Here is a 24,659-nt window from a genome sequence, read left to right as displayed (position 1 = left end):
CCAGAGATCCCAGGGCAGAGGGCTGACAGCGATTCAGCCTGTGGGAGGAAGGGGAGCTGCTTTGAGCTGGGGGGGGGGGGGTAGAATTGGGGGGGTAGAATTGAGGGAGAAAGCAGGATGGAGCCTCTTGTTAGGCCCTCTTTCCAGATTTCCCTACAGAAACCCCTGCAGTAGCTGAGGGAGAGGCTCTAAAACCTGCAGCAGAGTTCTCAAGACCCCAAGGTCCTGTGCCTTCTGCTGGGGGCTGAGCCATGCTCCTGTGGGGTTAGGCCATGGGGGGAAAGACGAGCCTGCCCTCATATCCACAGGACTGGGCAGAACAGTACCGAGGAGATGCTTCTAAAAGGAGGGAATGGCCCATGAGGACTGGAGACTGCCTTTAATACTGTCTTTTGTGTTCTCACTCAATAACTTTGCAGAGCCTGAAAATACTCCAGGGGAAACACAAAAGACAGAAGTCCCACCTTCTAAATGGTGTCTGGTTAATGAGGTGTGAGCTCAGAGTGGTTGGTCACCAGAAGTGCTCCAGAGGAGACGGTCAGGGCCTGAAAGGCGGGGCTCTGTCTCATGGGAAGGAGAGAAAACACCCTGCTGGCTTCCTGATGGAAGGAACCTAGGGATGCTTAAGCTGTTTGCTGGGGGTGAGGGGTGGGGGGCTGTAAGACCCCTCTATCAGTGAGCTGCATTGCTCCCTGGGTGTATATGGGTGGCTTCAAGGAGGAAGGTGGAAAAAACAGAAACAGCACGCGGGAGCCACAGAGCACAGGAGCAGGACCGCTGAGGGCTCAGTCACACTTAAAATAGCTAGATACTAACTTTTGAGCTAAATCACACATCATCTCAGTTCAGGCTCTGTGTAGACACGTTGCAGGCATTGGAGGGTTAAGAACCGTTACTGGAACTGCATGCCATCGTTAGCAGGCCTGGGGGACCACACTTTAGGCTGGGGTGCCCCAGCCAAAAAGTGGAAGCAGCTTAGATTGGCAAAAATATAGGTTCAAAAATGAAATCTACATCAACTCTGAGCTGACCCCAGAGCTCCACTCTCCACACGATCCTGTGATCACTACATGCTGATTAGCAAGTATGGAAAGCTTGGCCCCAGGTAAAAGAGCACCTCTGAGCCCCAGTCCCGTGCGGAGAGGCCGCCCAAGGACGCTCTGGCCCAAAGCAGACTCTCCCAAGAAGAGCATGCACAACATTTGCCGCCGGAAGTGGAAACACAATCCTCAGGGGCTCCATGCCTCACCATGGAAGGCCCCAGCAGGTTCCAGTGGGTTCCAGGGCAGCGTGCCCCCCTCAGGCCCAGGCTCACGAGCACCTGGCAGGATGCAGGTGGTAGGTTAGCACTTGTGGTCCCAGGCCTGCCACTGGTGGGAGACCAGACCCTGAGACACTTCGCCTTGCAGAAGCCTCTTCTCACGCCCAGGCTTGTCCTTCCTAGCAGAGCTATTGTGCTTTGAGCGATTTATGGAACTACTACATTAGCATAGGTCTGGACAGGTGGATCCCGAGGTCAGATGCCCATGCCCAGCACAGCCCTCCCCGTGCCTGCTTTCCAGTGCCTAGCCTCCAGACTCACAGGGGACAGACCCTGAGATGAGTGGGGCAGGCAAGGCAGCCGGCCCGGTGCCCTCACAGGGAGAGATGCCCTCATTCTCAACAGCCCAGCAAAGGCCAAAGCAGCCCTGCCTCTGCCCAGGGACAGAGCCAGGAGAGCCCAGAATCCTTACTCCTGCAGCCTGGGCCCAGGGGTTAGAGACAGCTCCAGGCACCTACCTCAGTGACCTGGGACGAAGGCCCCAAGCCAGCATCTGCTGGGGCCCTTTAGGGGCCAGGAGCTTCCAAATACATGAACTTGAGAGGTTCCTTCCATGATTCATGTGATCTGGGGGCTGCCTGGGGAGGGATTGGATTAGGAGGGACAAGGCCACTGAGCCTGAGTCCAGGCACTTACCTTGACCTTCGCAAAGCTTCTTCGTCAGGATCTTGCACTGTGGGTAGAAAATTGCTGATCAGGAGGAATCATAGGAAACATAGGAAGAAAACCCTCCAGAGCTATGGACGTTGAGTCCCCTCCAATAACGGAACAATTTACTGCCCCCAGCCTGAAAATGGTGGCAGGGAAATGCTGAGTGCTGGGCAGAGGGCAGGGGGAGAGGGGGACACAGAGGAAAGGGTACAGTTGGGAGGGAGACCTCTGAGGTCCTCTTATCCCAGCTCTGGGCCATCATTTTGCCCACAAGCCACCTGGCACACGTATGGCCTAATGTTGGAGTCAGGGAGCTGGGCAGAAGGCCGGTGTCACTCAGTAACCTGCCCCGAGGGGCCCAGAGGGGCTCAGCACATCACTAGCTCTCTGTGGAAAGCAGCTCATCTTCAAGGGTCAGGGGGCTTGACTCCCTGGCTTCTGTGGGCCTTAGGACTGTGGGACAGGTCCCTCAGGGCCCCTCAGCATCTCTCGTGCTCCACCCCCCGGCCTCACTTACTGTATTCCGTCCCTGTCATCTGCGCCAGGATGCGGAAGGAGCGAGACTGCAGGTTGGAGGAGCGGCGGGCCCACTCATCAGCCTCATCTTCTGGCTTGTTCTGGTTCTTAATCACCGCCTGGTACACGGGAGAGGCGCTGTCTACCGTAAGGTCTTTAATAGGAAGGCTCCTGCAAGGCAGAAAGAGGCCATGAGTGAGGGCTAGGCTGGAACCCTGCTCCTGTCCTCCCACTACCCCCATGGCTCATCTGCTCGCACCCCCACACCCAGCACACCGGTTGGTGGCCCCTACTTGCCTCAACCCCTCTCCCGCATGCCCTTTACCCACTGCCATCTGAAAGCCTGAGACAAGGGCTTGGCCTGGGTCCTCAGTGCTCAGGGTGGCCAAAGCGAGACGGTGATTCCTCTGAGATCCCTTTTGGCAAACCTCTGCCCTACCCCGGGCTAACCCCAGGCACAGGCCTGAAGACCCATCCACATCCCAGGCCCCACCCCCTTGGGATCTCCTTTAAGGAAAGAGGAGGCAGAATAGGTCTTTTGAAATAATTTCAACCTCCCTGAACAGCTCCTGAGTTTGGGGCAGGGTGACAACAGACCATTCGGGGGACTCAGGTTTCTTCAGGGTCAGTTCCTTGTCCTCCTCATACCTTTGGACCCCAACAGCGAGCCCCCAATGCCAAGCCTGCCCTAAAAATGGGCTGGGGACTTCTGCTCAGCAAAAACGGGCAGGCTTGGTGGAGAGGTGGTGTGAAAAACAAGGCAACCAGGCTTGTGTGGTCTGGAACTGCCCGCAGACGGGGGAGGCAGGGTGGTTCTGGCCTGGGGTCCTGGGGGAAGGTCTAAAGGAAGGATCACTCTTCCTCTGCTCCAGGGCAGTGCAGCCTTTGGAGAGGAACCTGGTGACCTTCCTACAGACTCCCAGTGTCTTGCACAGAGCAGGTGCTCAAAACTTACTTAAATGAATGAATCCTACAGCAGAGCCACAAGGGACCACAGAATCTCTTGGGTCCAGCGCCTCCTAGCCTTAACCAGACTGCAAGGCAGGTTGTGGGGTACCCACTCACCCTGGCTGGCAAGAGCTGGAGGGTTCTGGAGCCTCCAACCTACCCTACCAGGAATCAGGGTGGACTTGGGATGAGTTCTCAGCCAGCACAGCCTGGCTCTCTACCCTATGGACCAGTGGCCCAGCACTCTCCTCTTATAGATGCTGAAACTGAGGTCCAGAGCAGCTGACCAGCTAGCTCCAGGTGTAGGGGCCTTGCTGAGTCAGAACTCAAGCTTCCTGGCTCCCCACCCACTGTCCTTTCCATCAAACTGCAGTGATGTGGGCTCAGAAAGGCCACTTCTGCCCACTGGGGCCTTGTGCACCCCAGATGCTCCATGCCTGGAAACATGGCCCAGCTCAGACACTTACTCTGTCCACTGCCTCTGCCTGCCTTCCAGAGGGCCAGCTGGCTAGGAGAGGGACCTCTCCAGTGCCCATGTCTTGTAGCCTCTCTGCAAGGAGCTAAATGCAAGCATTGGCCTGCTTTCCCTGGCTTGGTCCCCAGTGTCTGGCTCAGAGAATGCTCTGAGAACAGAGAGGAGGAAGGTGATGAAAGGTGGCCAAGACTGGGGCAGAGCCCCCACCCCAACTGCCCTGAAGGCTCTGCCTTGCCCTGGAGAGCTACAGGTACTGGCAGCCTGGGATCAGATGGGGAAGACCAGCGGATCCCTCTGGGGTCCAGCAGGGAGGATCCTGGAGCTGCCCACAGAGCAGAGAAGAGAGTGGGGTCTCACTGGGAGAAGCCATTTCTGGCATAAGGAGGAGTCCCAAGGGCTCCCAAAGCAGAGGCAGGATCCGCTACCTCTGGGTGAGAGGTGCAGTAGGAACGCACAACCAGGACTCCTTGGTCTGCCGGAAGGGAAGGAGGAAGTGTGGATTGTGCCATGGGAGAGAGAAAGTATAGACCCAAGCCCAGGTCCTGCCCTTGAGCCTCGCTACACAGCTTTGTGGTCCAGAAAGCAGACGGAAGGTGTTTGCTGCCATTTCTCCAGAACATGCCCTGGAGGCGCTCCCCTGTTCCTTCCACAGCTCCAAGGGCTCGAGAAAGCTCCCAGTAGTGAGTCCTCTGGGACTCACATTATTGGCACCATTTCCCACAATGCTGTGCAAAGACCAGGGACTTGTGTTGCTGCCATGACAGATACTGGGGGTCAGATGAAGGAATTCCCATTCCTTTTGAGACTCCGGGCTTCAGGGAGAATATGTATAGGCCCTATAGTCCTGGGACCCTGGATCTGGGGTTACTCTGGAGCCACTCCCAGTACGGTCTTCTTGCCACCAAAAACATTCCGTGGTCACCACAACATTCAGGTCACCTCTGGACACTTAATTCCACTGTACGCTGCTCCCCGAAACTGACTCATCTTTCACCTCCCACGGGTGGTACTGGCAGGTGCTGGCTCCTCCAGATCCACCTCCCGTGAGGGTCCTAGGAAATGGCTTCCAAGGGCCCCCTCATTGCCCTCTTCCCTGAATAATGGTCCAGTGTGCATTCAGACATTCAGGTCTATGCTGTCCCAGTGCAGACAGGAAAGGCTACCGGGAGCCCCCGCAAAGCACAGCACAGAGATACGCTTCCAGCCTTGGGTGCAAGGGAGGCGGGGTGATGTCATCACTCTGATTTCTGTGTCCACAGTGACATTAGTTGAGGCCAAGCCCCAAAGCACTTGCCTGCATAGGCTGCTGAGCATGTCGTTTGGCTGTGAGGTGGGTGTGAGGAAGAACATGGACAGAACCACTGTCCTCAGGCATATCCCACCAAACCCACACACCATCCCTCAACCAGACAGACGACGATGACGACGACGACGACGGAACAGACACTGTGGGGTCTACTTACGCCAGCGGCGATGCCCTGCCAAGCAGAAGAAAGCCCAGCAGTGAGTGTGTGTCCATCAGGGGATGGCAGAGGGGCGGCGCACACGCAAGGGAGCAGGGTTAGGGTCAGAAATGAGTTATGGGAGTGGGGCGGATAAAGGAGGAAGAGAAAGAGACAAAAAGAAAACTGTCAGTGAGGAAGGAATCGTGGGCATTAACAGCAGAAACGGAGCACCTTATGGCACAGAGGGCTAGCTCTTACCCACCGGTACCATGGTAGCATCAGCCCGGCAGGACCAAGTTAGAAGGAAGGGGAAAGCATGTTGCTTCCCAGGCACACAAGGGAAGGGAAAGGGAGGGAGGGGAGGGGAGAGGAGGAAGGTAGGGGAGGTACTCTGAGAAGCCTGGATTAGATCAATGGTGCATCATGTTAAAATAAATCATGGGTGCCCTAGTGGTAAAACCAAATGAGAGCAGTCGCTTTCCCAAGGTGCAGAAAATATAAACTTAGCGAAGAGCAGTTCTTCCATTATTTTCCACTGAACTTCCCTTTGGTGACGTTTGCGACGTTACCGCTTTTAAGAGCACAGCAAGGACACACATGGCAAACAAATGTTAACAGGAAATCCCTGTTAACTTTTTGGCTTAGTCGAGCAGCCTTGTTTTCCTGGGTACATACGAGCTAATGGTTGTGTTTTTAAAACTTGCGTGGTCATAGTTTCTGCTTTGAATGGTGGGATTAAATAAATCAGCACTGTCCAGAGTTGTGCAAAAGAGCGATAGCTCTGAGCCTGGCTGGTTTCAGACTCATGGCTCCAGGGCAAGGAACCTCTGCCCCCTGGTGGTGGCCCAAAGGAAGCACTGTGTCCCTTTGGGGGGTCCCCAAACCCCCACACAACACTCCATCCCTTTGGCCCCTGGAGCCTGCCCTTATAATGTGTACGTACGTCATGGCCGCAAGGGCTGGATTCTGCCAAGGTCAAACACTATAGGAGTTATCTGGGACTTTTAAACCACTTTACCCCTCTGACAACATCTGTTTTTCCTAGCTTCAGAAAAAAAGTACAACCATCGTTTTAAGATTTCTTGCCTTGAGGTCTGTGAGTTCGAGCCCCACGTCGGGCCCTGTGCTGACAGCTCAGAGCCTGGAGCCTGCTTCAGATTCTGTGTCTCCCTCTCTCTCTCTGCCCCTCACCTGCTCGTACTCTGTCTCTCTCACTCTCAAAAATAAATAAATGTTTATTTTTTTTAATTAAAAATTTTAATTAAAAAAAGATTAAAAATTTTTAATTAAAAAAAGAAAAGATTTCTTGCCTTGAGTTGGTTGAGATCCTGACTTGGGGATAAGATGTTGCCCAAAGAGATAATCAGTCAATTCTGAAAGTCAACAGCAATGATATTCTCAAATAGAAAACAGTGCGCATGTGTGTGTGTGTGTGTGTGTGTGTGTGTGTGTGAGAGAGAGAGAGACAGACAGACAGACAGGGAGCAGATAGAGAGAAAGAAACAGAGACAGAGAGGAAGGCAGAGATAAAGAGATAGAGAGAGACACACACACAGAAAAAGACAGATACAGGGAGAGAGAGACACTAAAAGAGACAGAGAAAGAAAGAGACTTTCTTATTAATGTTTGCACTATTAGCAGTTTTTTCCACAAATGATTTTCAGCCAACTCTTTCCCTATTCAACACTCAAGTTCCTCAACCATTGCTAACAGGCAAATTCCAGGAAACAAGGATGTCCTAAATCCCATTGCCCTGAGACTGGGCTTCCCTGGAACAAACGGGAGGGCCTGGGTGCTTCCCAGGCTCTGCAGTGGGGCTGACTGCCAACAGCACCTTGGATGGTTGGTCCAGAGGCCCCTTCCCAAACAAGAAACCTGGTCACATGTTTGCATTGCTCTCATCATTGGAAGAACGCAGCAACTTCCCCCAAAGAATGGCTTAGTTTGTGAGAAGACTGGTTTATCCAGAATGTGGCCCAGGATTCCAGAAGTCTCTTTCTAAGCTGACCCCCTTGTGGAGCCTGGGAAAATGCAGAGGCTTTGAAAAGCACTCGGAGCAACCACCATATTCTTCAATCCTCCACCCTTCTAAAGCTGACTGTGAGACTGATTCTGAAGAGAGAACACCGTGTTCTGGAAGGGCCCTGGCAAAGGCTGGCTCCCTTCGAACAGCTGTGCCCTGAGAGGCCCAAGGTGAGGGAGGAAAGCTGGTCCCGATGCCTAAAGTCTCTGATGGCGCCCGGCAGCCTGGTACCTTGGCCTCCACTAGTGAGGAGGCCCAGCCAATGGTGTAGGCGGTGAACGATGAGCAACTGTGGAGGAGGGGAGGCGCTTACCCACTGAAGTCACTGCCCTGGGCCTGGGCCTGTCCAGCAATGGCGTCCATGATGGCATCCTGGGAGTACATGCTGATGGGTGTGTTGTACTGCGCGTGGATGATGGTGGCCTTGCCGCCCAGCCCCTTCACCTCGATGGGCTTGTGGGTGGACAGGGCAGAGTCCTTCAAGGCACTGGGGTTGAACCGTTCCTGGTAGTCGGCGCTGGGGGAGGGCAGCAGGGGGAGCAGAGGAAGAAGAGGAAGGAAGGTAGAAGGAGAAAAGGGCAACAGGTGGTGTTACACAGGAGGTCAAGGTGAGGGCTGGTGGTGGAGAGACCTCCCAAGGCCTGATCCCAGGTAAGTTACCCAAGCCCCCTGAACTGCAGACAGCTGGGTCTGGTAGGGAAAATCCTCAGGACCCTCCCCAAAGCCCTTTGCAGAAGGTTTTCCTTGCCCATTTTGGCTTTCCCAGTTCCTGGGAGTTCTCAGCTCAGCCTGAGCCACTTCTCAGGGTCAGCAGGGGGCGCCAGGCATTGAAAGCTCTCTCACCACATCAGCAAGGAAGCAGAGACAAAAGGGGTTGGGGGTAGGCGACAGGAGCTGGGCCACGCGTGAAAGGCAGCGGCAGCCCAAGCAGGGTCCAGAATGCCCCAAAGGCGAAAAGCAGCCCCACTGGGCACCCATGGGGATTCTGAGTAAGGTTCCTCCACGAAGGGGCTCGTCCTGCTGGCTACCCTCTCGGTTGCCCAGGGCTCTGCTCCTCCAGATGCTTCAGTGCAAGTGCTTCTTCCTTGGAACAGGACTCAGTCTGTTCAGTCCCCCTCTAGTCCAACTAGCTGTGTGGCCGCCAGTCTCTGCCAATCGAGGCTTTTCCCTCCAACAGATGAATGCATTCCTGGGGCAAAGAAGGTCAGGCGCAGCCCTTCTGCGAGTCCCGTCAGGACAGAACTGTCTTCAGGTTCACGTGGAACCCAGCATCAGCTCAGCACACGCTCCACCCCCCGCACCCCGTCCCCCTGAGCCGGCCTGCTGGTCTTAAGCAGCTGCAGCAGGAAATGGGGAACGGAAAGGGCACATCAGACAGAGCCCTAGCACCCCTCCCCGAGGCCTCCACTCCACACTTGCAGCTCCACACGCATGCAGGCTCGCTCAGGGACGCGAATGCACCCCCACTCACACATGCACACGCATGTACCCATGCTGACACAGGCGCACGCTGTCCAGGCTAACTGACACGCGGACGCATGCGAGGACAGGCACACAAGCGCACGCACATGCTTTCCTTTGATACTAACTTGGCTGGAGAGTTGGTTACCACCTGAGGAGGAGAGAAAGAGCAAAGAAGACAGGGCTATCAGCATGAGGTCCCACCAGGGGTTCTGAGAGCAGGGACCATCCTCAGACCGGCCATCATGGGGGCCGCGCCAGCCCTGACTGGCATTGGGTGAGGAGAGTGCCAAGGAGAGGTGGCAGAGCTCAGAGTCAAGGTCATGGCCTGTGAGTCTGGGTCAGAGGTGCTGATGGCAGTGTTTCCCCCTCAGTAGGTTCACAGCACCTGAAGCTCCGCCAGGGATGAGTTTTCTAGTCCATCTTCGTGGATGCTTGCGTACCATGTATGTGACTCCGCCACATACAGCCCGGCTGGAGAGCCCAAGAGAGGAAGATGGAGAGGGAGACAGGACCAGCTGTGACTGCTCCAGGCAGAGTCAAGGCCGGACGTGCCTCCCAGCCAGACAGCAGCTCTGGACTTGCCCTTGATTAATGGGGACCAGCTCTGGGAGTTCTGTTCCCTGAGCAGGACTGGCAGTACGGCGGGGTTATCCACAACCAGCTGCCCCAGGATGTACTTTCCCTCCCAGAGGAGGGGCAGGCAGTCCTGGCCCCTAAAGGCCCTGTGCAAGGTCACCGAGGCAGGATGGAGGAACGCGAAGGCTCAGGAGAAGTACGGGTCCAAGGCTAATTGCAGGTAGGGCCCCAGCCAAGGCAGCTTGGACACAAGATGAACCCCACCCTCACTTTTGTCTAGAGCGAGCCTCCTGGAGCATCATCTCCTTGGGGCAGGCATTGCCTGCATTAGGTTTCCTTAAATGCAAATTCCTTGCAGGGCCGACCCTGACAGCACCAATGGCCCCGTCAGAAGAGGGGAAAGAGTGCAGAGAGGGGTGTACCTGCCCCCAAACACTGCCGCCATCCCAGATCTGACCACTCCGGGCTCTGGCTGCCAGAACCTGGGCCCCAACTTGCCTGACCCCGGTCATTCGTTGGCCACCACTGAGGGGAACCAGGTCAAAGCCAGAGGGCCTCTAGCCCCAGGCCCTACACTGTCTCAGAACTGATAAAATTCCCTCTGTCCTCTAGCTTCAAACAGCGGCGAGAGGAGCTATATTAGGAAAGGTCTTCTATCCCTTCTCCATTTCTGGCCAGTGCCGACAGCTGCAGGGTCAGCTCTTGCCCTGGCCAGCCCAGTGCCCCCTGCAGAGGGCAGTGTTGGCCTGGAGGCACAGGGTGGGGGCGGGGGGCAGCACGTGTCAATTAGAATTAGTCTGGGTGTGCTGCCTCTGCCCTTCCCTGTCCCGGCAACTGGTAGCCGGCACCTTCTTTGGCATTGACTCCCGCCCCCTGCTTCGCTTCCTCCTGAAGATTTGGGGGCTGAGAGGCCTGCAGCAGACAGCTCAGAGAGGAGCCAGCACCCAGGCCTTGGGGAGAATAAATCAAAGGTGTAAGACCTGCCCAGGGGCCCTTGCATTTAGTGACTTGGCGGGATACTGCCCTTCAGGGCCAGCTCACAGAGGATGAGAAGGTGGGCGGGGTGGGTGGGCTGGTACTGCAGGGATGCTCCAGCCCAACCTTTGTTCTCTCCACTCCTCCCAAGAGGATTCAAGCTGCCAAGAAATCACATCGCAAGCTGCCCAGAGAGGAGGGGAAGGAGCTTCCTTTTGGAGCCAGGCAGGACAGAGTTCAAATCCTGACCCTGCATCTTCTTAGCACTGTGACTCTGCACTGTTCCCCACCCGCCTCAGCCTCAGTGTCCTCGTTCACAAAATCGAGATGGTGGTGCCCACCGTATGGGCGAGCTGTGCGGATTAAACAGAATCCTGAGTGTAAAGCCCTCAGCATGGGTTTGGGGTGCAACGGATGGATGTGAGGATTAGCATTTGCCAACCCTGTCACTTTCGAGCACTCAGACACTCAGCAAAGGTGGTGGCCTCAGCCCATCAGAGGCTGGCTTGGCTAGCCCAGGTCAGAGGCTCCACCCTTCCAGCCAGCACTGCCCAGAGACCACGGCGTCAGCCTCTACTGTGGATGAAACGCTGCACTCCTTCCCCTAGTCTGTCTACCTTGGAGAAACTGTTGACCTGCTGTTCAAGTAACAATTTAACCCTTGTCAGGTTCTGCACCAACAGGAAAGCACCACTGGAGCCATGGGAAGCAGGGGTGGGACTGGCCTTTGACTTTCCTGGGCAGGTAGTTAGGTCCCTACCACCAGGAGTCATGCTGACCTGGGTACCAGCCCCATCTGCCACTCATGAGCTGTGTGTGACCTTGAGCAGATTACCCACTCTGGCCTTCTATTTTCCAGCTATAAAATGGGGAGGGGTGCCTGGGTGGCTCAGTCGGTTAAGCGTCTGACTTTGGCTCAGGTCATGATCTCACAGTTCGTGAGTTTGAGCCCCGCGTAGGGCTCTGTGCTGACAGCTCAGAGCCTGGAGCCCGTTTCAGATTCTGTGTCTCACTCTCTCTCTGCCCCTCCTTTGCTCATGCTCTGTCTCTCTCTGCCTCAAAAATAAATAAAACATTAAAAAAATTTTTTTAATGGGGAAAGTGATACCCAACTCTGAATTTGCTGGGAGAGTGTGTTACATAAAGCACAAGACTGCCTTAGGGCTCCAAGTCCAGACTGAGGGCTCAGTAAGGGGAGACACTACGGTCACTGACAGTGGGCCTCATGGAGGTCTCAATCTGTCAGAGGCTGACTACCCTGCCAGGAGCCAATCCTAGAGAGGACCAGAGAAAGCTACCAGAAGGACGCCATTTCTACTCTGCCATTCCTTGAGTTTTCTGGCAGAAGCCCCTTGCTGGAAAAAGCCCAGGGGTTTACGGCTTTGCCAGTTTGGTCCAAGGAAGCCTGGATCCGGGTGCCCGGCCTGTGAAACATCCAAGGCCAGCTTCACTCAGGATCCCAGGAAGAGCTGAAGGGTATGGGGAAACTGGGAATTGGAGGGGAGCAGTGAACTGGTGGGGCACAGGTACCTTCTGTAGCAAGAGCAGTGGGAGGGCATGGGCGTGGGTCAGACTGACTCGGGTTCTAATTCTGACTCACGAGGGCAACAGCTGCGTGACTTCAGGTAGCACACGGCAAGTGTTCCAGAACAGAGCTCAGTGCTGCAAATGTGGGGTCTCTTTCCATCCTCCCAGTAACCCTGAGACATGGACAGGCTCATGTCCCTGTACAGAGGAGGAGCCCTGAACCCCTAAGCACTCGGCCCTATCGCCTTGCCTCAGCCTGCTCTGCCTCTAGAGCAGGAGAAGACAATTATACCGAACGCACGGGCAAAGTTAGAATGAGATATAACAAGCATGAAGGGCTTAGAAGCTAGGACGTGCTCAGCTTGGGGGCTCCCTCCCCGCAGCCTCTCCGTGATGCCCACCCCGACTGTAGGTTCTTTTAGCTCCTACACTTGCAGAGTCCATCGGCTAGAGCTCAGGGGGTGGAGATTAGGCTACTATTCTCCTGCACAGCCCCTTTCTCCTCCCGGTCCTGCTTCCTTGCCTTGTTCTATCGAGGGTCAGTCCTACAAGCCCGACACTCATTCCATCACTGAATCTTCTGCACCCAGCTCAAGTGCTCCCTTCTCCAGGCAGCCTGCCCAGACCACTCCCAGCCTTAAAAAACTTGCCTTCCCACCTCTCTAGTTCTTCCCTGCTCCTGCCTCAGGGCTCCTAGAGGCCACCAGCCTGAGGCTTGCTCCAGAGTTCCTAGAGGGAGCAGGCTTCATCCCATCCTGGGAAACGGGCTGGTGTGAACGTTTTGAGAGTCAGTGTCTCACATTCAGGCTCTGCTCAGCCACTTAGAAGCTGGACAGCTGGACTTCGACTTAACCTTCTCTGAGCCTCAGTTCCCCCCTCTGCAGGAGCCAACACGTCACGCCAGGCTGTGTAAAGCAATGACACATCCAGCTCATGGCAAATATACCAACAGCATCATTACTTGTGTCACTCTCAGCTTGTGCCGCCTCATGAGCCGATTGAGGCCAGCTCCTCGCTCTGACCGCCCGGCCAGGCCTCTGTGAGCACTGAGGACCCCGGTGGCCCCAGACCACCAGCAGAGAGCTGCGCACCCGTTACCTACCCTCCTGGGAGTCCAGCACCTGAGGCCTTCCCTCGGAGGCTCATCTGATACATCTGAGCCATCTCCCTCAGGGTCTCTGCCGAGTACAGGCCAATGGGGTTGTTATACTGCCTTGGCTGGCTCGAGCCCTGTGGGACTTTCGGGCTGAGTGAGTCCAGGGCTCCCTCCAGGCTGGCCTTGGCCCGTGGGCTGCCCCATGGAGGGCCGGGGTCAGAGGCCTCTGTGTGTGAGGAGAAGACGGAGGTCTGGGAGAAGGAGGAGCTAAAGGTCTGCCTGAGCTCCGGGGTGCCCGGGGTGCCCGGGCTGGCCCTCGCCTCAGGGTTGGGGCTGAGCGCCGCCAGGCTGCCGTTCGTGTCCCGAGCAGGGTCCTGGCACAGGGCAGCGCCATGCAGGGGAGAGAGAAGAGAGCAGTTAGAGGCCACACGTGTCCCAGTGCATCTGCATGGACCTGAAACAGAGGTGTTAGTGCGAGCTCCCAGCAGCCTACCACCCCGCAGCCTGCAGCCCGCTGCACAGAGCTCAAGAGGGGCCGCCCAGACTCCTGAAAGGGAAGCGTTTGGCCGAGGGGAGGGCGGCGAGGGAGGGAGGGAAGCATACAGTCCCTGGCCCTGAGGCTAACACCCACTTGGACAAAGCTCAAGCCCCACACAGAAGGCCAGGCCAAGCCAGCCTGCTTACAGGGCTGGAGGGAAGGGGGGGTGGGTCTCAGCTGGTTGGGGGCAACTCCCTCCATCCTCTGTCTGCTCCCTATTCCCCTGAGTGGAAGAACCTGGTGGTGCTTCCTGGCCTCCTGGTGGCGGTGGGCACAGCCTGGCCTGCTCCATTGACCCCATGTTGAGATGCCCCCACATGGCCAGTGAGAGGGCCCCCAGGGCTGGCGGTGGACAGGCAGGGTGGAGGTGCAGGAGGGTATCTGGGGGCTGCCATTTGGTTCCCACAGGCCACCTCTGCCACTTTTCCCAAGCAGCCCTCTGCTCACTTCCCCAATCTGTCACCCACCTCAGACTCTGGGTTAGCCTCTTCCTGTCCCCTGCCCCAACCCTGCCTATCGCCCACTCTGCCCCACTGGACAGACAGGGGTCAGTCTGAGGTCATTCAGGGATGGGTGGGGAGTGGGTCCCTGCAGGACGGGTGAGGCGGGCCTCTCATGCTCTGGGCCAAGTCGCTTGGGCCCAAGGGGCTTATCTGCTTACAGGGAGCTGGGAAGGGGTGGCAGGCACGGTGGTGAGGTATGCCCACCTTGTACCCGCTGTTTGGCTACCACTAGCACTTCTGAGTGGGCTAATGGGGCGTGTAGTCAGGAGGGCAAGTGGAAACCAGAAACAGAGATCCTATGTCAGAGGAGAAGCTCTGAGGGGCAGCAGGTCCCTTCAAGCCTGGGGTGGCTGACTCAGACTGGGGCCTCTCGCATCATGCCCCACTCATCCCCCCTCCCAGCACCCTCAGGAAAATGAGGGTCCGAGCCTCCCGGACACTTGTCCCCACCTAGTTGGGAGGATGATCCCTCTCCTGCGAACACCACTTCCTAAGCTGGTTTCCCACCGGCCCAGCCACAAGATCCGGGGTGTTGGCTAGTTCCCCCACACTCGGTAGCTTGGTATTTCATGGGAGCTCGGATGCCTCTCCCTGGAGGCCTGCCCCGCCATGGCAGGGGCAGCCATGGCAGGGGCAGGGGTAGGGCAGGGCTGATCCCACCACCTTGCCCCTGTGGGGCAAGGGTCAGGCAGGCAGATCAGGGGCTCCACCATGGGACCACAGCGGAGACTGGAGCCTGCTGCCGCCAGTCAGCACCTACCTTCTGGTGGGGGATCACCGGCAGAGGGGACTGGACCGGGGGTGCTGTTGTGGAGATGGGGACGGGGCGCTTCGACCTGGAAAAACCAGAAAGGGCACCAAGTGAAGACAATTGCTGCTAGGACCAGGACCAGGAGCTCCTGCCAGGGCAGAGTTGGTGACAGGAGAGGTCAGAGAGCCTGAGGACACGCCATGAACCGGGCGACTCCAGAAAGGCACTGGGCCCGACCGGGTTGGAGAAATCATGGCCCTTAAGCACTTTGCACTCATGAGCCTCTGTTAGGTCCTTGGGAGGCCGTCTGGGGTGAAGAGAAGGCAGGGAAGACCCTGACTTTCAGGCCTGACTGCCCAAATGCTGGCAGCAGTGTGACCACCCCCACCATACCCTCAAACCTCATCTGTGAAGTGAGGCACAGATGTGGCAGGTGTTTGATGGTGACTTGGGCCTGTCCTTCTGGTCCAGAGGCTGTCCTTACTTTCCTGTGCAGTCCTGTAGCACAGGCTGGGCCCATGTGACTGTCTCGAGCCCCTGATGCCCACACCCCAGACTCCACCCCCTGCTCTGGAGAGCTCCCACCTACTTCTGCAGCGTGAGACTCAGGTTGTAGCTGGCAGACTTGATCTTGTTCTGGGCTTCCAGGTGGGTCATGGTGTCTGTGTTGATGCCGTCAATGGCCACCACGAGGTCACCCTGGCTGAGCTGGGACTGGGCGGCCTTGCTGCCCGGTGTGATCTGAGAGAATTGACAGATAGGGGATGAACATACGAAGGGTGGGCCTGAGGATGGGCCAGTCCTCGGGGAAGAGTCGCCTGGGATCATGCAGTTGAGGCCCTCCGTTTCCTCTTTCACTCACTGCGACCAGTACCCACTGCTCACCAAGCCTGATTCCTCTTCCCGGCACATGGCCACCTCATTTCCTAGTGCTCTGTGTCTGAATGCAACCATGATACTAGCTCGGGCTAGGGGAATGTGGGTGGAAGCAACGTATGCCACTTCTAGGCCTGCCCCTAGCAACCATGCTTGCCATCCTGCACTCTCTCTGCTTGTCAATTGATTGGATGCAGAGGACCCAGAAGAGGACAGCTGAGCCACCAACAGAGGGACCTGAATCCTAGAGTCACTGCTGGGAGGAGAGATCGTTAAGAAGTACTCCATCAGATGTTGCATGAGTGAGAAATAAGCTTCTGCTATTCCAAGCCATTGAGATTTGGGGGCTGTTTGTTACACCAGTTAGCCTACTATAACATCTGTATCCTCAAAACCCATGGAGCACTTTGCAGGCTCCAGGAGAGAGGGTATATGAAAGAGCTAAGATTGAGCATCACCACAGAGACTCTGCCAGGCGAGTAGGCAAGACAAATGCACCCTCACAAAAGCATCCCAGGGCAAGTGCCTAGTGCTCCCGTGGCAGGAAGGCAGAGAGCTGGGAAAGCCATCAGCTCAGCCTGGGGAAGCAAGATCAGTTGGGACATGGGGCAGGGTCCAGTGCTCTGTGGTTGGCTTCACACTTCCAGAAAGGTGGGGGGTGGGGAGTGCAGGTATGGGGCCCACATTCCAAATCCTGCACACTCATGACATCACAGAATGTTAGAGTCTGGGGGACCCTACCCCACATGGCATGATCATACAGAATGCGATAGCTGCGACACACCAAGAATACCCAATCTGATGTCAGGAAGGCCACACTCCCAGTGTGGGACATCCTGTGGGATGTCACGATGGCTCAGACTATACTCCAAAAGACATTGTGCACAAAGCCAAATTCTGCCTGCCTGGCCCTCAGTACTAGCATGCTGAATTTGGTCGTGGTCTCCCCTGCAGTGACGTCACTGGAAATGCAAATTCTGGAGGACCTAGGTGTATAACTTGATGGCTGGCCCCTAGGGACATTACATGGAATGTGATCAAGCTCCACTTCTAAAGCTGTATCATAGAAAGTCATGGAGACTGGCTTTACCCCAACCACCCTCCCCCCATGACACCACATGAAATACCATGCAAGCCCTACCCTCTACTGATAACACAAAGAATGACTTTATGACTTGATCCCCATGACATCATGTGGAGGCCCCCCCCCAATGACATCATGTGGAATGCCATAAAGGCCTCACCCCCAGTGACATCATAGGAAAGAGGAGCCTCTGGGAGCCACCCCCTACCAAGTTGTAACTAGAGGATATCCCTTGGCTTTTCTTCCACAACATGCCCACCAGCCAGCTTTCTTTCCTGGCTTCTCTGGGCACACCCCAGTTACTTCCGTGTCTACACCCCAGGGACAAGGCTGGCTTCTAATGCTGGCAGAAGCCACTTTCTGGCCCCGGCCTGGGGGACCATCCTAGAAGGAGTCCAGAAAGGACCTAGGGAAAGTCCCACACCCTGGGTGCCAGGTCTGGGTGGGCCTCTGGCCAGGCCCTGGGCTCCCAGAGATGGAGGAAAGCCTCCTACCAGGCCCTTCACAAGGAACTTTTATCCAAACCAGGGCCACCTGCAGTCACCAGTCTCCAGCCCATTCCCAAGTGGGCTCTACAGGGCAGGCCAGGAAGCGTGTGTGCTAACCTGGTGATAGCAGGGAGAGCAGGTGAGCCCCCACTGTGGACCCGCTCTTTCAGCCCCAGGGATTGTACTACTTTCTTAAACACTGACCACCCTATGCCCAGAGTAGCCTCCCCTCACCCCTAAATCTGCCGAGACGAGGCAAGGATAGTAGAGAAACAACCCATAGACTGCCAGGAAGCCACGTTGTCTGGTTTGCAAAGTCCAGCCTGCCTTCCTGGCTCCCACTGGGGTATCTTGGAACCACTTGGGCTTTCTCAAAATACACATCCCATATCCCGAAATTCGTGGCTGCAGGGAGCCTCTACTGATGACAGGAATACGTTGTTGCCTTTGATTTGGGTTGAACAAAGGGTAAAAAACAACAGAGCAAAAGAAAACACTTTCTAGGCTAAGAGGGGACTCCTGAGAGCAAGCTGAGTTGCCCAGCTGGGCCCATCTGCAGAAAATCACCTTAATGGACACCTTCTGGCTTCACGTTCAGGTCAATGCTATCCCAGACACTTTTTTTTATAGACATCTGAAGAGTTCTACAGTGAGCACCCACATAACCACCACTGAGGTTCTACTAGCATTTGTTCAAGTTGCTGTGTCACATGTCAGTCCCCCTGACCATCCATCAGTCCATCTTAGCTGGGAAGCATTTCAGAGAAAATAACAGTTACCAGTGTGTCTCCATTCAGGGTGAATTGTGCAATGCCTCTGTTGTCCTAGTGGACTGCCCACAGGGATCCCCCACAGCAGGACACCTCCACACCAGGGCTCCCCTACAGTAGAACACCCCACACCAGAGCTCCCCTACAGCAAGACATGCCCACACCAGGGCTCCCCCAGATGCTTCTCACCGTCTACAGAGAAGGGGGCCATTACTCTGCAGCAAGGAACTCCCAGGTTGGGCCACTACAGACCCCGAGACAGAAGGGCAAGCCTCATGCCTGCAGAGATGATGCCTGCCAGGGAAGACCGGAGCTGTGTCCAGAAGCTCATAGAAGCCGGTGTGAGCAAGGACACCAGAATGACATCCAAGAGTTGCTGGGGCCAGATCAGCCAGGACAAGCCGTAGGACTATCTGGAATGCTCTCCCTTCAGAGTTGCCCTCAGGACATCTGTCACCCTCGGGCGTGGGGTAACACCATACCTTCCTACCGTCATCCTCTTGCCTGGTCCTGCCTGACTCCCCCTCGTCCTCAGTTATAGACTGAGGTGATTCTTGTTCCCTGGGAAATGTTCAGTCTCCCCAGAGCCTGGTCAGTAGCCAAACTTCCTGAGGGGAGCGCCGAGCTGGCTCCTGTCTGCCCTGGCGCCTCTCTTCCTGCACCTGTGTCTGCTCATCAGGGCTCAGCTGGCCTGGCTTTTGGCTGCCCTGAGCAGGGCCCATGACCCCTGGGGCTTATGGGGTGGAGGGTGCTGTAATTCTCTGCTAGGTGGGCGATCTTCTGGATCTGCCTGGGTCTCCTGAGAGGAGGCAGGGACCCTAAGGAAGTCACCCCTGCTCTGCCCAAGAGCCATCAGATCCTCATGCCCTTCTCAGGAGCAGCTTGCCCTGCAAAAGGGAGGGGCCACCCTGGGACCCTCGCCTGGAGCCCAGGGCTCGTGAAGCCTGCAGTCCAGGCACGGTGTGCCCCGTGTAGCTCTTGTCTGACTCTGCCCCTCTCTCTTCGATCCTTGTCCTACAAAGGACCCAAAGCCACTACATCCTCGGAGGATTTTTTTTTTCTTTGAAGTCTTTCTATCCTCTTTTGAGCATTTGAAAAACTCTTCATAACCACTGTTTCGTCCCCATTCCACTTTTTCAGTCATCCCCAATCACCAGCTACCTCTCAAGTAAGGGCCCAGCTGTGGGCCGAGCTCCAGGAGCACCGGCCTGTCTCAAAAGCTCCTTAGGACAGGCTTTAGGTGGTTGGGGGCCAAAATTGCCCCCAGGCTCACCTCACGGGAGCCCTTCCTCTTTATTGGGCTATGGTTTAGGGCACCTGACGGGGCACAGGGCTAGCTGGTGCCAGGGAGCAACTGTGGCCTCTGCAACTGTGGGTGCCTTGAGGAGAGGCAGTAAAGCAGAGAGCACAGACTGGTCTGAGCCAGACCTCAGGGTACGGAGCAGCCTCCATGCCCTCTGTGTAAAGACACAAATAATGCCTTTCGCCTAGGATTTCTGTGAGGATTACATTTTTAAATAGGTTATTCTGTAGGGGCACCTGTGTGGCTCAGTTGGTTAGGCATCCAACTTTGGCTTAGGTCATGATCTCACAGCTCATGAGTTCGAGCCCCGCACTGGGCTCTGTGCTGACAGCTCAGAGCCTGGCGCCTGCTTCAGATTCTGTGTCTCCCTCTCTCTCTGCCCCTCCCCCCTGCTCATGTTCTGACTCTGTCTCAAAAATAAATAAACATTAAAAAAAATTAAGCAGGTTATCCTGTAAGGAGGTGCAGAGCTAAGAAAGTTTCAGGGAAGCTCCCAATGGAGCGGGTACAGGGGCTGGCCCCTAACCCCTATCCCCCAAGGGTGCCAGAGGGGTGGAGGCTGGGAAGTTGCCTCCTTGGTCCCCACATGGAAATAAGATCTGGGGCTGGCAGAGAGTGGCATGTAAGGGGCCAGCCCCAACTGACCAGTCCTGAGCCAGTCTGCTGTCCCTAGAGGGGCCTGAGCATCAGCTGGAAGAGTGGAAGTTCTGTCCACAGTCCCAGGGAAGCAAGGCGCTGGCCAGGGCTCAGGCACATACATGTAAGGTTTTTATTTCCCTAGCTCCCTGGCAGCAGAGGGGTAGCTGGGCTCTGCAGAAGTGCTCAGCCATCACTCTCAGTGCTCAAAACCAGACAGGCGCCTGCCTTCTTTCCCTCTAGATACGTACGCTTGCCCCCCGACCAGCCCCTGCCAGTGTAGGTGGGGCAGGGGCTGGAGGGGAGGGCAAGGGTATGTAGTAGGTGCTGTGTACTGTGCAACTTCCAGCATCCCCTCCCAACCAACCCAGGCTGACCACCCCAGGAGATTTCCCATGGAGCTCGAAGTGCATTTAACATTATGTGATCAAATTACTGTCACGCCATGCTCTGCTCCCTTCCCATCTGGCCTCCCCTGGGGCATCGCTCCATCCTTCATCCTCTAGCTGGAAGCTTCTGTCTCCCCATGACCCCGCTCCCCAACTGCACCCTGGCTGATAGACAAGCCAGAGTCTTGTCTATGCTCAAAAAGCCTCTCCTTGCCCAGAGAAGATTTGTAGGGCAGTGAAAATATTTTCTATGATACTACATGGTGGATCCATGTCATTATACCTTGGTCCAAACCCATAGAATGCACAACACCAAGAGTGAACCCAGATGTAGACTATGGACTCCGGGTGATAATGATGTGCCAATATAGGTTTATCGTGTGCAACAAATGTGTCACACAGATGGGGGATATTGATAACAGGGGGAGGCTATGCATGTGTGGGGCTGGGGGTATGTGGGAATACACTGTACCTTCCACTCAATTTTGCTGTGAACCTAAAACTACTCTTAAAAAAGTAAGTCTTGGGGCACCTGGGTGGCTCAGTCAGTTAAGCGTCTGACTTCACCTCAGGTCACAATCTCATGGTTTGTGAGTTCGAGCCCCGCATCAGGCTCTGTGCTGACAGCGCAGAGCCTGGAGCCTGGAGACTGCTTCGGATTCTGTGTCTCCCTCACTCTCTGCCCCTACCCCGCTGGTACTCTGTCTCTCTCTCTCTCAAAAATAATAAATAAACATTAAAAACAATTAATTCTTTTGGGGCACTGGGGGGCTCAGTTGGTTATGCATGTGACTCTTGGTTTCAGCTCAGGTCATGATCTCACAGTTCATGAGTTTGAGCCCCACGTCTGGCTCTATGCTGGCAGCATGGAGCCTCCTTGGGATTCTCTTTCTCCCTCCCTCTCTGCCCCCCACCCCACTTGCATGCTCTCTCTAAATACATACATATATACATACATACATACATACATACATACATATTTTTTAAAGATTAAGTCTTTTAGGGTGCCTGGGTGGCTCAGTCAGTTAAGTGGCCGACTTTGGCTCAGGTCATGATTTCACAGTTCATGGGTTCAAGCCCCCATAGGGCTCTGTGCTGACAGCTCAGAGCCTGGAATCCGCTTCGGATTCTGTGTCTCCCTCTCTCTCTGCCCCACCCCCGCTTACTTTCTGTCTCTCTCTTTTTCTCAAAAATAAACATTAAAATTTTTTTAAAAATTTAGGGGCACCTGGGTGGCTCAGTCAGTTAAGCATCCGACTTCGGCCCAGGTCGTGATCTCGTGGTTATGAATTCGAGCCCCACATCGGGCTCTGTGCTGACAGCTCAGAGCCTGGAACCTGCTTCGGATTCTGTGTCTTCCTGTCTCTCTGCCCCTGCCCTGCTTGCGTTCTCTCTGTCTCTCAAAAAAAAAAAAATTAAAAAGAAGTTAAGTCTTTAAAAAACGGATCACCCTGCCTTCGTTGCTCCAACCAGCTCCTGTCATGTCTCTCCTTTCCTTCACCTTCAGGCTTCTCCAAGAATGACCAGCAGATCCTGCCTCTGACTGTCTCCCATCCCTCTCACACCCAGCCATCTAGCATCAGCCCCCACCACTCCACACATGCAAGTGACCTCCCTGTACCCCAAACCAGGAGTCACTGGTCCCCTCTCTTGCGGATCACACCCTTCCCTGCAGGACCTTCTGAGTCTCTCTCTTCTTCTCCTCTTTTCCCACAGTTCTCTCCTGGATGTCCTAGGTGTCACTCTCAGTGGGCCCCAGACAACACTGGGGCATGGTAAAGTCCACTTCATGCCTCTTAGGATGGTCCCAGCATAGAGGTGTTTCCTGGCTCCAAAGAGGTGGCGAAGCTGTGTTTGGGAATGTGAGGGCCTCCGGTGAGGGGGCCTTTGCAATCATGGACAGTCTCTGGATGATGGGGGACCATGCAGAGAGGGACGGAGACTCAGGGAACTGGGGACACATCTCCCAGGTGGGAGGGCTGCCCCAGAGGGACCTAGCAGGCACTACTCAGGAAGCCCGGCCTTCCTCACACTTGCTGCTGTCCTACAGTGGCTTAAGCCTGAGGAGCCCCGAGGGCTGTCCATGAAGTTGCCCTTGTCCTAGGTCCTGGCCCAAGGCTTTGGAGGGTCTGCTCCTCAGGGCCCAGCCAGCTTCATGCCCACTCCCTTCAGGGCCCTCACAGAGTCAAAGACATCTCTGAGTACCTGGGAGGGAAGCAGGGCCTGGGCACCTCCAAGAATGCATTCCCCAGCCATGGGCCTCTGTCCGGTTATCTTCCCTATTCCTTCATCTGGGAAGGCCCCGGCCAGCCTCCCAGCAGCCCTCCGGAGGCTTGCCTGACCTTCAGGGTGGCTATAAACAGCACAGCCTGTCAGCACTGCTAGGCGCTGCCCAAGAAACAGCAACTACGGCCTCGAAATTCCAGGAATTGCCGGCACAGTTGCCCCAGAATAGTCTCGGCCTGTCCCCCTCCCCCTCCCAGGGGACCCTCCGTCCTCTTCGTCCCCACTGTAGCTAGGAGATCTGACAAATACTGGAACCAAAAACAGCAAAGAAACAAAGGCTTCTGGGCTGGTGCCCCAGGAGAGCCTGCTAGGCCGAGCGAATAAGGCTGTAAGAGATAGAGGCATTGGTGCAGAGAGACGGGCACCCTTCCCCCCTCCCCCCACCGGGGTCCAGGCTCAGCCCCACGGTTCCCCCATCCTCACCACCACCTCAGTGGAACAACAGGTGCACAGAATTTTATAACTGTGAGCAGCAGAACCAGACAAAAACACACACTTCTTCAATAGAGTCAAGGGCTGCACGACGCACCAAGGACAAGGCCCCAGACCACAGCCCCTGCCTCTGCCCCAGCTCTTGGACCGGAATGGGCTGGGCCTTTGGAGCTGCTCCTTAGCGACTGCTCCCACCCCTCCCCCACTTCCTGGAGAATTGGCTGCCGCTGGATGGAGGGGCGGGGGGAGAGGGGAGCTCATGTTGCAGGCCCAGCCGCACCTGTCCAGGATAAATAAAGGCATTTCCCCTCCACCCTCCCATTCTCCCTCCTGAACCCACTTCTCTGTGGATCCTCAGAAGGGAGACTGGGTGAGGGAGGGGGGCTGCTACAGCCCCAAGGTTGATTCTGGTGGGCAGGGTCGGGTGGGGACTGGAGGTACCACCCAGTGTGAGGGTGGCAGCCTTCTTCCAGGAGGAGCAGCCTGTGTCTACAGCTGACAGGGGACAGGCCCCATTCAGTACTTTGTTACTAATCCCCAGCCAAAGGGCTGAGCGGCAGGTCAGGGAGTTAGGGGTTCCTAAGGTCACAAAAGCTCCTGAGCAAATCGAGCCTCGGTTTGCCCCGCTCTGAAGTGAGACGGTAATCGCAGCCCCGCCTGCCCAACCACCTCTCTCAGGACTGCAGTCCAGGTGCCCAGGGCTGTTGGCCCTGCTGAGAATGAGCGGGCCCTGTTGAGAATGAGCGAGCCCTGCCTTTGCTGCCCCCATCCCTACCCCGCTGCAATACGCCACCACTGCCCTGTTGCAAAGGCTCAGGCCAGGACACTGGAGCATCCGCTGGCCCTGCATCCCACTGGGGAAGAAGTTCCTGGTCCAGAAGGGCCTTGAGAGCCCCAGCAGAAAATACCACAGCCTGGTGGGAGTGTCTTGGGCCCTACCTGGCCAGTAGCACTGAGCCTGGGATGCCCAAGCCCAGGATATCAGTGGCCCACCTGAGAAATTTGTGAAGAGGTTCTAAGCCCTGGGGAGGATCCAGCATCCATCCCAGCCTGTTCCCAGCCTTGATGACTTGGGGCATGGCTCTGAAGGAGGCTGAGAGGCCATTGTACCTATCCCCCGATGCCCTGCATGAGCCGCGGGTTCTATTTTTAAAGGTCCCCCTAGTCATTGGTTCCATGACATCCCAATACACCCTTTCCTTGCAGTGAGGACATTCTTCCTGCTGTCTAGCTTAAGGCCTCTGTGCTGCAATATAAGCCCTGGGCTGGCTGAGGCCAGGTGGTGCATAGATCCTGGGTGAGGTCATTGACTATCCTGGGTGCCACTGCGACAGGAGGCTAATTTCCACCCGCAGGGATGGGGCAGGGAGCACCAGCATGAGGCCTGGAGGACTGTAGGGCTGGGGGAGATGTGGGTTCAGTCTGAGGCATGGGAGGCCTGTGGATCCATGACAGTGAGGGTAGACGGCCCCTCCTTGGACATACAGGAAACTTGTAACCATCTGAGAGCAGTGCAGAGTCCAGTGGGGGAGGGGCAGTGTCCACTGGGACTCAAATGCCCATGTATCACCACATCATCAGGCAGG

At 56.0% G+C, this 24,659-nt stretch overlaps 1 protein-coding gene and 1 long non-coding RNA gene across 10 annotated transcripts in view; one reads left to right on the top strand and one right to left on the bottom strand.

Annotated features, from left to right (window-relative positions):
* The window catches only part of LDB3 (LIM domain binding 3), a 64,361-nt gene that overhangs the window by 37,347 nt on the left and 2,355 nt on the right, over window positions 1–24,659 (bottom strand). For 4 of the 9 annotated variants that reach the window (XM_045437907.1, XM_045437906.1, XM_045437911.1 and 1 more), the window contains exons 3-7: window positions 15,399–15,550; window positions 14,819–14,894; window positions 13,024–13,391; window positions 2,490–2,659; window positions 1,958–1,994 (exon numbers count right to left, since the gene is read on the bottom strand). In XM_045437907.1, coding sequence (XP_045293863.1) covers window positions 1,958–1,994; window positions 2,490–2,659; window positions 13,024–13,391; window positions 14,819–14,894; window positions 15,399–15,550 — 803 coding nt within the window. Of the gene's footprint in view, window positions 1–1,957; window positions 1,995–2,489; window positions 2,660–5,374; window positions 5,390–7,692; window positions 7,897–8,968; window positions 8,992–13,023; window positions 13,392–14,818; window positions 14,895–15,398; window positions 15,551–24,659 lie in introns of all 9 variants that reach the window. The other 5 variants (XM_045437909.1, XM_045437913.1, XM_045437915.1 and 2 more) reach the window with 2 other exon arrangements.
* Window positions 5,757–24,659, top strand: part of LOC123576708 — a 25,094-nt gene continuing 6,191 nt past the window's right edge. The window contains exons 1-2 of the long non-coding RNA XR_006701552.1: window positions 5,757–5,872; window positions 14,291–14,299. This is a non-coding gene — a long non-coding RNA (uncharacterized LOC123576708). The remainder of the gene's footprint in view (window positions 5,873–14,290; window positions 14,300–24,659) is intronic.

Source organism: Leopardus geoffroyi, chromosome D2 (genome assembly GCF_018350155.1).
Source record: "Leopardus geoffroyi isolate Oge1 chromosome D2, O.geoffroyi_Oge1_pat1.0, whole genome shotgun sequence".
In the NCBI taxonomy this organism is placed as follows: Eukaryota; Metazoa; Chordata; class Mammalia; order Carnivora; family Felidae; genus Leopardus; species Leopardus geoffroyi.
The sequence above is the reverse complement of the archived record's forward strand: the minus strand, read 5'-3'. Positions and strand labels throughout refer to the sequence as shown.